Source organism: Arachis duranensis, chromosome 5 (assembly GCF_000817695.3).
Source record: "Arachis duranensis cultivar V14167 chromosome 5, aradu.V14167.gnm2.J7QH, whole genome shotgun sequence".
NCBI classification, from domain to species: domain Eukaryota; kingdom Viridiplantae; phylum Streptophyta; class Magnoliopsida; order Fabales; family Fabaceae; genus Arachis; species Arachis duranensis.
This window is the reverse complement of record NC_029776.3, coordinates 30,397,189-30,410,830: the sequence shown is the minus strand read 5'-3', so window position 1 is coordinate 30,410,830 and position 13,642 is coordinate 30,397,189. Positions and strand designations below refer to the sequence as shown.

Here is a 13,642-nt window from a genome sequence, read left to right as displayed (position 1 = left end):
TATCACTTGTTCTTCAACTTGATGAATGTGATGATCTGTGACACTCATCATCATTCTCACCTATGAACGTGTGCCTGACAACCACCTCCGTTCTACCTTAGATTAAGTAGATATCTCTTGGATTCTTTAATTAGAATCTTCGTGGTATAGGCTAGAATTGATGGCGGCATTCAAGAGAATCCGGAAGGTCTAAACCTTGTCTGTGGTATTCTGAGTAGGATTCAATGATTGAATGACTGTGACGAGCTTCAAACTTCTGAGGGCTGGGCGTTAGTGACAGACGCAAAAGAATCACTGGATTCTACTCCGGCCTGATTGAGAACCGACAGATGGATAGCCGTGCCGTGACAGGGTGCGTTGAACATTTTCACTGAGAGGATGGGAGGTAGCCACTGACAACGGTGAAACCCTTGCATACAGCTTGCCATGGAAGGAGCCTTGCATGCTTGAAGAAGAAGACAGTAGGAAAGCAGAGATTCAGAAGATGGAGTATCTCCAAAACCTCAACCTATTCCCCATTACTGCAAAACAAGTACTTATTCCATGTTCTTTTACTTTTCACAATCAACCTTGATAATTATTGATATCCTGACTAAGATTTACAAGATAACCATAGCTTGCTTCAAGCCGACAATCTCCGTGGGATCGACCCTTACTCACGTAAGGTATTACTTGGACGACCCAGTACACTTGCTGGTTAGTTGTGCGGGGTTGCAAAAGTGTGATTGCAATTTCGTGCACCAGAGCCATCAGCAGTCGTCCATTTTGAGACTATGCCTGCATATCAAGGCGATGACTCGGTAACTGATATCCGAGTATTACATCGCGTTTTCTGGAGTTATTATCCATGCGTTAGAGCATTCAGACATTGTAAACCAGTTGTCTAGGTAGATGGGACTCACTTGGATGAAAAGTACAAGGATTGTTTGTTGGTTGCAGTGTCACAGAATGGTAACAATAATATCATCCCAATTGCATTTGTCGTTGTGGAGGGAGAGACTTTTGATGCGTTGCACTTTTTTCTCAATAACCTACGACAACATGTGGTGACTGAGATGGTGTGGAACTGATCTCTGACCGACACGAATCCATCAATGCAGCTATTGCCTGTAGTAATGGAGCTTGGTCAAACCGATCAGTTGCATGCTACTCAATGCATTCAAATGATACCAATGGCACCGTAGTGCTCCACACGATTGAGTCAATGTAGATTTCTGTAGGAATTATGTCCGGCTCAATGCGATCAACAGCATAGGCCTGCCACACAAACTGCACACAATAAAAGAAACAAATGATTACAACCCAAATAATAATTATACTAAAATAAATACAAATACTCCTTTAATAAAAATAAACCTGGCCTTCCTGAAGTTCATCAAATGACTTCCTAAAGTGAGCAAGACTAAGATATCTATAGCATTCACCTCCACGGTCCCAGTTACGCCACCTAAGGTAATTGATTTCATTAACATAATTGATCCCTAAATATGAATGTACGATGTAAATCGATAATGTTACCTGTTTGCAAGCGAAAAACTGCGGAATTTTCTAGGAACTGGCGCAAGATGTGGTAGACAGAGCCAAGCCCAACCTAGCAGAAGTGTAAGTGGACCGTCAATTTTCTTGCAATCAAAACGAGAAGCTCTGCATAACGACCTGTACAGGTGTGCTAGGTATGCTGATCCCCAACTATACTGTCCAATACTGCCAAAATCACGAAGGCTATGTTTGGTTGGAAGGAAAGAAATAGAGAGGAAGGAAATAGAAAGGAAAGAAAGGAAAGGAAAGAAATTGAGTGGATTGTTATTTTCTTTGGATGTGTTTGGATGAAGGGAAAATATGAAGGAAAGAAATGTTATAAAAAGACAATTTTATCCTTATAATATAAATGATATCAAAAAAAGTAAAGGGATAATATTGGAAGTAGAGAGAGAGATTTAATTTTCTCTCCATTTTCTCTCCATTGTTGGAGGAAAAAAAATTGGTGGGTCCCACCAATATTTTTCTATCCATTTTCCTTCCTCTCCCATTTTTCTCCTCAACCAAACAAGGGAAAATAACTATTTTCCTTCCTATTTCTTTCCATCCATTTTCCTTCCTCCCATTTTCACCTCAAACAAACACACCAGAAGCAAAGGAAGAAACTTCCAGTGGACTGTTGCCCCTGACTTGTCTCCAAACAAGATCGTACCAAATAACAACATAATGTGGCACTTCACGTACCTTTGAATACTATCTTTGTGAACGCACTGCAAGTTTTCTTTTAAATTCCAAAGCCACGTCAATTTTATGCAGCTTCCTCTACAGTCTGACTTTCTTAGTGCAATCCCAAACTAGTGCAAATACTCCCACTCTAAGGCTTCGTAACTACTCGTAGTCACTCCTGTCACTGGAAGACCGTTTGTCGGAAGACCAAAAATCAAAGTCACATCTTCCAGTGTCACGGCACACTCACCAACTAGAAGGTGAAACGTATGTGTGTCTGGGTGCCACCTCTCGACTAGAGCATTTACCAGTGATTTCTGGCATTGAACTATTTCAATCTGGGAGACATGATAAAAACTAATTAACCATAAATGCTCTTCCACAGCATGATTATATTTGTATTGATCCGGAGGCAGTAAGTGATTACATGTCAAATTTCATAAACTCTACAAAAACATATCAAATTATTAGTAAATTAATAATAATTACTAATTCACTACTAAAAGTTAACAATTCCCTAATAATAGTAACTAATTTATTAGACTAACGCTAATTTAATAACTGGCATGCATGCATATAAATACAACTAAATATTGATACTAGTAATTTAATTTCAAAATATTAATAATTCAACGGTTTCCTACATAATTATTTATTTATATATTTATAGTTTAATGAATAATAATAATAATTCCTATATTATCACAAATAATCATAATATAATTACCAACTAACTATTAATAATAACTAATAGCTAAATAAATCCAACTCTTATTTAACTTAACTAATCATGTTTTACTTATTAAAACCTCAGCTACAACAATATATATTATATTTATATCAATTCAAATATCTAACGATAAATAAATTATTATTACTGGTAAAATATAATATATTATATTTTATAAAACCTAACGATTAACCATAATTTCCAAAATTATTACAAACAATTAACATAACTCTAAATAGATAATTCTAAAAATTATTACAAAAAAATCTTCTAAACAGATGCAATAGCTAATATATTTACTAACTAAATTTAAATATATATTTTAAACTACTACACTAATTATCATTAACAATCTTCATTCTTAACATTATTTATAATATTTTAGATATATAAAAAATTTAAAAACAAACTTACATAATCAAAATAGCAGAGATAATTAATAATATGAAGTTTATGACGATCAATATCTTTATGTTTTTGCTTCTTTGACATTGTAATTGATTTTTTTCCAAAGGTTGAACAAGGTGGTAAAATGGAGAAAAGTAGTTGCTGGATGGATGGGAAACTAAGTGAGGAAAGGGACACAATGAAGAGTGGAGCTTCAAGTGGGGTTTTGTTGGTTTAAAGAAGATCACCATCTCGATTAGTTGCATGGACGACACGTGACAGAGAGGATCAAATCAGATGGTCCGATTTGTGCAATTTAAATTAGATCGTCTGATTACTCACTATCAACGCGGACCGTCCAATTTTTTTTCTTACTGACATCACATCCATGTTAAACATGCACCTCTACTCTCCATAACTCCGTTCTACTCCAATCCAGCCTCTATATTCAAATTAAAAAAATATAAAAAAAAGATGAATGAAAAATAAAAATTGCACACTTTATGGTAAAAAAAATTTAAAATATCATGTACAATACACATTTTCTCAAAAATTAATCACAATTTTTATTTTTTTATCAAACATCTCTCTTCAACAAAACAATTCTCATATATATTGAACAATAATATTTAAGAAACAACAAAAAAATTAATTCAAACCGTTTACAATTATTTTATTTAATATTTATTAATTATTATTAAAATTAATAAATATTAAACAAAATAAATTTAAATTATTTTAATTAATATTTTATTATCTTTCTAACATTATCCTATATTAAATAATGGAATTGAAGGTACATGGTAAGTTTGTAGCTTATTTAATTTAGTCTCACAAAAATGACAAAATTGTTACATGCTTTTAGAATATTCAAATTCCATTACTACAATAATTAATGCTCAGCTTCATAAATATAGAAGCTTGGAAAAAAGATGATCAGAGGACGGTGGTGGCATACTGGGATTGGAGACTTTGTTTGACTTTGACCGAACTTATTGGGCATACAGCGATGGAACCATTTTTATTGCCATAATTTTTTATTGGAATTCCTTTCTTTGGAAACAAGTCTTCCATTTTTCGCAAGACCCGCTTAAAAGGATGTTACTGATGCAAGTAAAGCTAATGTAACAATAATATTTATATCATTTATAGAGGTGTAGCCAACTCTCCATAAAATAATTGTATTATTTTCTAAGGTAAAAGAGTTCTCGACCAATTTGAAAATTTTCATAGTTACTATTTTTATTTTTGTTTTTGTAGAAAGCTAGTCATTTACTCTCTTCAGTTTATATAAATTGTCATTTTAAGGATTTAGTTTTGTTTTGAATTAATTACCATTTTGCAATTCTAATACTAAACATGGACTAGTCTACACATTTTAACATACAGAGTGAATTACAGTATAATATATATTTCTTTCTCAATCTGTAACCCGTTTTAATTAATCATAAAATTTGTCTATTGTAAAGTACCCAAAAGAGGGAGAACAAATTTTCTCAATTTTTTTTTTGTTTGAGAAGATAGAATGTAGTCCTTTATTATTAATTTTATAAGTGAAAATAAAAAAATATAAAAAAATATTATAAAATTAAAAATTATACTTTACTCTATCAATTAAAATAAAATATTAAGAGATGGTTTATTTTCAAAGAGAGAATCCTTTTATTTATCATGTTCTACTCCATTTAAAAATAGAAATAAAGAAACAAATAACACCATATTGCATCAATAAAAAATGCAAATAGATGACCGGCTGGTACTATCAGTGTTGAAACAAGAAAAAAAAATGATTATTAGAAATGACAAAATTTTATATCTTATGCTTAAATAATTTTAAGAATATACTTTTATTTCAGCTTTTAACCATTTTGTAAACTCTCATTTTACTCCTCATCAATTAAAAAATGATATTGCAATCCTTAATCACTAATTCCATTAGATATTTTGCTTTATTCGTTAATGTTTTTGTTTATAGTTACGGATCTTATTTACGTAGACCGTTAAATTAACACATGTTAAGAAAATGGTGGAGATATTGGTGATGATGGTACACCAAAAATGGTGGAGAGGAGCAGAAAAGGAAATTGGCCTGGTGATATTTTGGTTCGTGAAGAAAAAGAGAGGAGAAAAAAGAAGATCGATAGACGATTTGTCCCTTAAAATTATTGATTGATATGTGTTGGCTTAACAATTCACATAGGCAAAATTTATTAGCTCAGAACAGAAAAACTAACAAAAAAACAAAAAAATCTAATGAAATTAGTAATTAAGAACCACAGTATCATTTTCTAATTAATAAAAAATAGAATAAAAATTCGTAAAATGATTAAAACCCACCTAAAATCTTACCCTAATTTTAATTTTTACTATCAAATAAGTCGCTAACAAATATTTTCACCTAAAAAAATTATAAATTATTAACGGATTTGATGATTCACTCAGTTCTATGCATACACAATAAAGCAATATTCGATATGAAATTTTTACATGACCTTATCATGATATGTAATGTCATTTATATTTATATATTGATTTTTTCTTGACTTTTTACCTTCTTAAAATCTTCAACATTAATCTGGTCAATGTCGTTGACTTCTGTAACGCATAATGGCGCTTTGCACCTAATTTTTGTAGGTTGTTTGATATAATAATACTAAAATATATACTTGAATAATAACTAACGTTATAAATTTCTTTTATTAATCTAGAACTAGAAATAGCTAGATAGCTAGGAATGACAAATAAAACTCAACAAACAATCAAAATCCGGATCCTGATCATGTTCTATCGTAAATTAAACCAAACAAAAGTACATATAGGACGAATGAAACCGAACAGTTAGAGGGTGCTCTCATCGTTACCAAAAAATTAGGGATTCTCAGAAAAGAAAGAAATTAAAATAATGCAATCATGTATTAATCAAAGTTTTAGGCCTAACTTTCGAAGCAATGCACACACCTAAAGAAGGGTGGCTTAATGGTCCTTTCCAGCCAATGATTAAGCCTTTCCAAAGCCATATCAATGTTATACATATGACACCATAATATTGTCTGTGTCATCAACTTGGGTTCCATATGGTGGCATGTGCCATATATATATATATGTGTGTGTGTGTTGATAATGGCATTGAGTTATTTATTATTATTATTATTATTATTATTATTATTATTATTATACAACATTACAAGAATAGTGAAAAGACAGCATAATAGGGACAAAATTTTCTTTACGCTTTTGTTGATCATTGGTTATTTCCCTCGTCAGGTATGTTCTCTGTCAATATCAAAGTTGGATTTATTTTTAGGATAATGTGATATGTATTATTTTTATGTATATTTTTTATTTTTGGCATTAAACATAGAATTTAATTTTTATATGCGATCAGTATAAATCAGTTTTAATTTATATGTACATTATTTAATTATTAAAGGATATAATTAAACAAATATATAAAATATTTTAGACTGTTAATATTTTAAAATTAAACTCTTAAAAGTAATTGACAAAACAACGAGGGATGAAAAAACTTTCTCTTTTTTATATCACAAAAAAAAATTATAAGAAATGCAAGTATACTTTCTTTTATTCTTTTTATCATGAGAAGTTATTTGAGTTATGATAATTACTTGTGGGCTGGGGCTGGTTCTAGAATGTGAATACATGCTCTTATCACATTCTTTACCATGTCCGAAAGCAATGCTAATTCCTTTCCCCTTTGAATTTTTTCTTTCTTTCTTTGTTTTAAAGAAAACACAATTCGTTTATACAACATGCCATTATACATTTTAATACTCTAATTTTTAAATATATACATGTTACCTCAACAATTTCATATTATATCTGGATATCTTGCAGAAACAATGAATGTCCCAAACAAGTGAGTTGGACTTCATTAGAATCTAACAGTTTTTTTAATAGCAGTAGTACTATTAAATCGATTTATAATGACCAAATGGGAGGGAGTTTTTGGAGTTGTAAAACACGCATTGGGGTTTCTACTTTACCAACAGGAAAATCATAATAACTAATAAGATATACAAAATGGAGAATGTTATATAGATTATTCTTCAGTTGTGTAGCTAATAAGATAAAAGCGTGTTGCGGCCATGTGCACCGTTTTGTCTATTATTATTTATTTGTTTATTATGCACACATTTACCTCACTAGGTGGCTTTAATTTCAATGGTCAAAATCAGAGAATGCAACAATGGAATTGAGTAGAAATTAATTAAACTAGTGTATGAACCGTGCTGAGCACGGAAAAATTTATAAAAGTAAAAAAAAAATTATATAGTTTAATTTAAAAAAAGTGAGTAATAATTATTTTATATTTTTTAAGGTAAAATAATTATACACTGATATAGAATTTAAAATAAAATTAAAATATTTATATTAGAATACTATTTTTTTAAAGACTTTTCTATAAACAATATTAATAGTTGAATTTGAAGACATTCCTACGTGATTCATAAGTAAAACTTTTAAACCTTTCTTACTCTTAACTTTTGAAAGTGCCACATATAGTTGGCCATGTGTAAAAACTAGATTGGGCAAGTACAATCCAACATGAGATAAAGTTTGTCCCTAAGACTTATTAATTGTCATGGCAAACGATACTATTATGGGAAACTGTTTTCGTTGGAATCTAATTGGGATGGTTTCATTTGTTGGTACCATATTCATTCTTGGAATCAAAACAATATGACCAACATTGTTACTCGTTAAGACTTCACATTCTATGACATGATTTCTAAGCTTCCTAACTTGTAGTCTTGTACCATTACAAAGACCACTGGATTGGTCAATATTCCTCAGTAACATCACCGGAATACCAACCTTGAGTATTAATTTATGTGGAGGCAAACCAGAGCAATTTATGCTATTCAGTAATTCAAGACCATAGAGATCTAGTTGACTCTCCATATTCCCTTCATCCATATAAATGGAATCCGAACTAAGATATAATTTTTCCCTCTAGGAATGATAGCCATTAGATGGTTGTTAACCTCTTCAAGTCTAGTATGGGAGGCAGTATGGTTCTTGCTTTGAAAAAATTCTTTGAGAACATATTTTTCAAAATATTTGGATAAGAAAAATGAACCAACTCATCAAATGCCTAGTCTGAAGAAGGAATAACAATATCTCCAAGAAGACATATCTCAGATTCACCATCCATATTGTCACCTATTAGACCATCACCAACTTTCAATAACCACTCACCAAATTGTTCTGTCTCATCTTGATCTGAAGCAGTCGTCCCTATAGAGAGTCTCATATTTTTTGTTAGTTTAAGCACCTGACAAAACTTCCAAAGGTAAGACGAATTCACGGTTGAATGAACGATATCTTGTTTCGATCCTCGTGGAATGACAGGAAGAACTTGTCTAAAGTCTCTACCTAGTACAACCACTTTTCCTCCAAAGGATAAATCTTTGCTACATGTTGGAGAACACCTCATGATATCACTCAAGTATTTATCAAGCGCTTCATAGCAGTTCCTACTAACCATTGGAGCCTCATCCCAAATTATAAGTTTGGCTTTCAACAACAACATTGCTTGAAGGAAACCAAATTTGATGTTACATACAAAATCCTCAGTTATATTCATCAGTATTTTGAACTTTGAGTGTGTCGTTCTTCCATTGGGAAGAAGTAAAGATACAATACCACTCGAAGCAACGTTTAACACTATATCACCCCTTGAGCGAATCTCAGCAGAAATAAGATTCCAGAGAAATGTTTCTCTAGTATCCCCATGACCATACACAAAGAAAAAAATTCCTTCATCATAATACACAGCTGTAACAATTTTATCGAATGCATATCTCTGCTCAGGTGTTGCGATGGCTAATATGTCTGAGGCATTTTTATTTAAATCATCCCTGTTAAAGTTTAGCTCTTCCCTAATAATCCTTTTGGTTAATAAAGAACTATCAACTTCAGTTGCTAAAGGCATAGGAGGATAGTCTTTCAATGTTTTACCATAGGAATGTAAGATCTTGTCTATATCCATTAAGCACAACTGCTTAATCTCATCATCTGATATTGTTAACTCTGCATATTATACGATACTGTAAAAATTCAATCAAACTAAAAATGATCAATAAGAAAGAACTTTTATAATTGTAATTAATAAAAACTCACCCCTTATGTTCATCACGGCTCTCTATCGATACAAAATATCATCTGAGAGTTCATGCCAACATCTATCCCAGACACGTTCTGGTCTTGAGATATTGTTGGATGTTAATAGAATGACAAATAACCTCCTAACATATGATCCTGATGCCCATGAGCTTGCTTCTTTAATTGCATCAATGAATTCTTTGTCATCTTACAAGAGTCCAAGGGCGAAGCATGCATCTCTATACGTAGCATAAATTGTTCCTCCTACTGTTCTTATATCTCGAAAACTCATACATCCTCTTTGAGTATTCAAAAGAAATCGTTGGTAATATTTTTCGATATTTGCTGCAAAAAACTTGGTTAAAATCTCACTTTTAAGTTGTTAAATGGATTAAGCTACGCTATTTTAATTATTATGTAGCTACACATCTGCATAAGAATAATTTTCCTAAAAAATATAGAAAAATAAAAAATTGTATAATCTACAGATTATAACTGTTGAAAGTTATTTGAACATTTATTTTCTAGTGTAGATAAATCAAATAAAATGGACGTGGGGTATAGGCTGTTAAGAGTTTAAATTTAAATCATTAAATAAGTAAGATCAAAATTGAATATAAACTCGTCATTACCTGCAGGTACATGAGTCAATCTTCCAATTGCGAAGCCTTTCTTTCGAGGAAACCATTTTGAAGAATCGTCCTTCCAAACAAACTTGGTTGGAAACTCAGCATAAGTCAGATTTCGAGCATAGGAATATGACATGTTCGCTGCCATCTATCCCAAAAATATGGACTTATGAGATATTGCTTTTTTGACGATATCATTCACATTAGAAGTTTCACTATAAACCACAGGTTGCTCATCCTCCAAATAGAGTGGAAGTCTAATCACAAATGGTTCTTTCTCTTAGATTTCGTATCCAAATAGACACCAGACTACCTCACATGCCGAAATGTACCTACAATCGTAGTAATTCCTAATTTCGTGAACAACTTGTGTGGCTTTTGACGGAACACCAGTATTGTATAGAGTAGCTGTTACGCGGTCATTACCCTTGTGTACATACTTAAACAGATACTTAATAGAACTTGTTTGGCATGTGTATTCCACATTTATATGGCACCCGAACTTGAGCAACACTTTTGGATTATACAGAACAATGAACTTAGTGTCTAGTACACATTTCCTTTTCTTCACTGTTCAACCGTTATCAATACGCCTATATTTGGAAAATCCATCCTCATCAATGAGTGTTCGCTGTTTAAACTTTTTAGGATAGAACTTTGAACAGGATCTATTCTTCATGCAAGGTGAATTCTTGTTGTACAGACCACATGGACCATGTACCATGTAATTTTGAATAGCTCCATGTAGATTTGGCCTTTTATTTTCATCAAGAATCTCATCTATTATATGCTTGTCTATGTCATTTGGTGTTTGTAGCTTGAACTCGTTATTCATGAATAAAAAGGATATGTGCATGCGGAAGCCCTCTCTATTGAAACTCTACAGTGCAAACGTCTGAAAATTGAAAAAGACAAATGAGCAAAGCATTACAACATAAGATTTTAATAAAGCATTGCATAAACACAGACTTACATCCCAAAATTTTGCCAAATATTTTTTTCTCTTTTAGGTCATCAATCAAACTATCAAGTTTGATCTTGAAAACTCAACACAATATATCAAGACGATCTTCTGCCTTCAATCCAATGGAAGTCACTTCTCTTTTTATCTCATCCCATTCAGGGTTACAGGTCATGATGATAAAATAGCTAGGATACCCTGCATATCTGCAAATTGCAAATGCATCTTTACAATTATTCATCATATACCTATGTCCACCGGTAAAAGTACTGGAAAGAATGATTCTTTTGCCAAGCCTTGCAGCATCTACATCCCCATTTATAAGACTTTTATGTAGACATTTGTATTTATCAACCCTCAACTGTGGTTGTTTACACCTAAAGAATGTTAACCTCTCTGATTTCACCATTGTGTAGGCATCTACCAGAAACTGTTAGAATAATCTCTTTGATCTCAAAATTAACAGAGATTCACCTGTCATTTTCTGTAGTCGAAAAGCAAAGAATTGTCGCAAAGTGATTGTTTTATTTTTCTTTGTAGGCCTAGCAGAGATAGAATCTGATGTTGCAATACCCAAACAAAATCTATCCTCCCCATACGGAAACAATAATGAATATTGCAAGGCTAAATAAGATGGATGAAAAACATCAATTCGCTAGAGCTTTCTAGATTGACTCTCTATAATAATATCTCTATCTTTCCTAAGTTGTTCAACATCACCATCAATCAATGCAGCCACTTCAGATGCAGATGGCAAGTTGTATGTCCTGCCATCTGTAGTCCTTTTACTAATCAACTTAAACTTTATGTTTGTGTAATTTTTCTGTTGGTACCTATCTCTTGCATAGCAAAAATTCTTTGCCAAACTATTATATTTATCTAGCATGTTTCTTAATATTGTCACAATTCTCCTATCCTGCTCATTTATAGCTTCATTGGAACTGCAGAAAAAAATAATAAAATTTATGTTATTTTCTCTCACAGATAAGAAATAACTAAAAAATTTGACTGGTTTCATGAAAATTATCGAAGTGTGCCTATTCAATTATCAATCTCATTTTCTGTGTCATAGATATATAGCTGGGCAAATTTTGGTCGCAAACTATCAGGAGGAAGTAAGCTACCAATACTATGGTAGTTTTGACCCCCAAGCTAAAAAATTGGAGAAGCAGTCCCATTGTTCATCCCACAGTCAATTTTTTTTGCCATTGATGTAAAACAAAACATTGAATTAAATGTCCTTATATTTTTTAGGAAATGAATACTTCTTTGATCTCCTCCAATATGAAGCTGAATGAGCTCATCAGGAGGCACAGAAAGTAGAGGAAGCTCGGTCTTTCCTTCCATACAACATAATGAAAATTTTGGTTCGGACGACTGTTTGGATTTAGCAAGCCTTTCTCCAGACCACATCCATGCTTTACAGTGTTGACATTGATAAATAGGATTTTCTATATCCTAGACATCTACTGAACGAACTCTTTTTAGATACTCAGTTGTCATACCGATGCAATTTAGTCCATGATATACACAAAAATGCAAATAAACGTATAGATAAAATTTTTACATACCGTCTAAGGTTTCTGATGATGGTATAAAATTATCTTCCATATCCACATCCAATATTGAATAATCATAACCATTCAAAACTACAATAAATAAAAATTATAAAAAATGCAAATATATATATTGATGTATTACTAATAATTTATATCTCTTGCAAACTACAAACTTAAATTCTTGATATAATAAGAAATTACCTTCATCATCAACAAAAAGGTCAACATTTTGGCCACTTTGTGTGTCACCGCTTGGTGGGTGCATTTTAACATTCGATAAATTTATATCTTCATAAAGTTGTGCCAAATTAATAGCCACCGAAACAACAACAGAGGAAGATTATCTTTTTTGCACCCCAATTATAGTAGAACTTCTTTACAAAAAGTTCAATTTTATTCAATTAAACGTTAGACACTATAGGAAAGAAAATAATATAATAATGATGATCATCTTTTCTAAATTACCTTTCTGTTAGGCATGATTTGTGGGAACCGCAGTGTGATGGAAGCTGATTTTTTGGAACGACTTCCGTTAGATTATTGGCGGGTCCTTGTACACTGAAGTATGCTAGAATGGTAATAAATCTATGTTATATAAATGATTTTCGATGAAAGTATACTTATTGTTAAATATTGGTGTATGAATCATTTAGCAATCATTAATTATACGTACTATTTGTTAACACAGACAGTGGAGTTCTTGTCAATGAGGGATCCGTCTGTAGAGTTAAAGATTTAGATCTTATCTCTGATGAAGAAGGTCTTACATAATTAGGAGGAGTATTTTTCTATCCAATTCCATGCTAGGTACAGTGTATACCATACATAGATAGTTGCTTCCCTATGAATTAGTAATAAGAAATATATAGAAAATTTTAGTCATTAAACTGATATAAATTAAATTTAGATAAATATGAGTCAATTACAGTGAAAAAATATCACCTTTATCTTTATTGGATTGTAAACTGAGAATATTAGATGAGGTATCAGTTTCTCAACACACTGTTCTTTGAATTGTAGTAATATAATGCACATTTTTATGTAC

General features: G+C 31.8%; 1 protein-coding gene across 1 annotated transcript; it reads right to left on the bottom strand.

Annotated features, from left to right (window-relative positions):
- Positions 1 to 8,438: 8,438 nt before the first annotated feature.
- On the bottom strand, positions 8,439 to 10,912 carry LOC107488989 (uncharacterized). Its single transcript, XM_016109775.1, has 4 exons — positions 10,783 to 10,912; positions 10,391 to 10,647; positions 10,081 to 10,225; positions 8,439 to 9,376 (listed from the first exon to the last, which is right to left on the bottom strand). The coding sequence occupies exons 1-4, from the start codon at positions 10,910 to 10,912 to the stop codon at positions 8,439 to 8,441; spliced, it is 1,470 nt and encodes a 489-aa protein (XP_015965261.1).
- Between the last annotated feature and the right edge of the window lie 2,730 nt (positions 10,913 to 13,642).

Coding starts and splice junctions, on each gene's coding strand:
- LOC107488989 (XM_016109775.1), bottom strand. CDS start 10,912: ATGAATAACGAGTTCAAGCTACAAACACCAAATGACATAGACAAGCAT. Junction 10,648..10,782: donor CATGGTACATGGTCCATGTG/GTCTGTACAACA, acceptor ACGGTTGAACAG/TGAAGAAAAGGAAATGTGTA. Junction 9,377..10,080: donor ATTGACTCATGTACCTGCAG/GTAATGACGAGT, acceptor TATAATATGCAG/AGTTAACAATATCAGATGAT.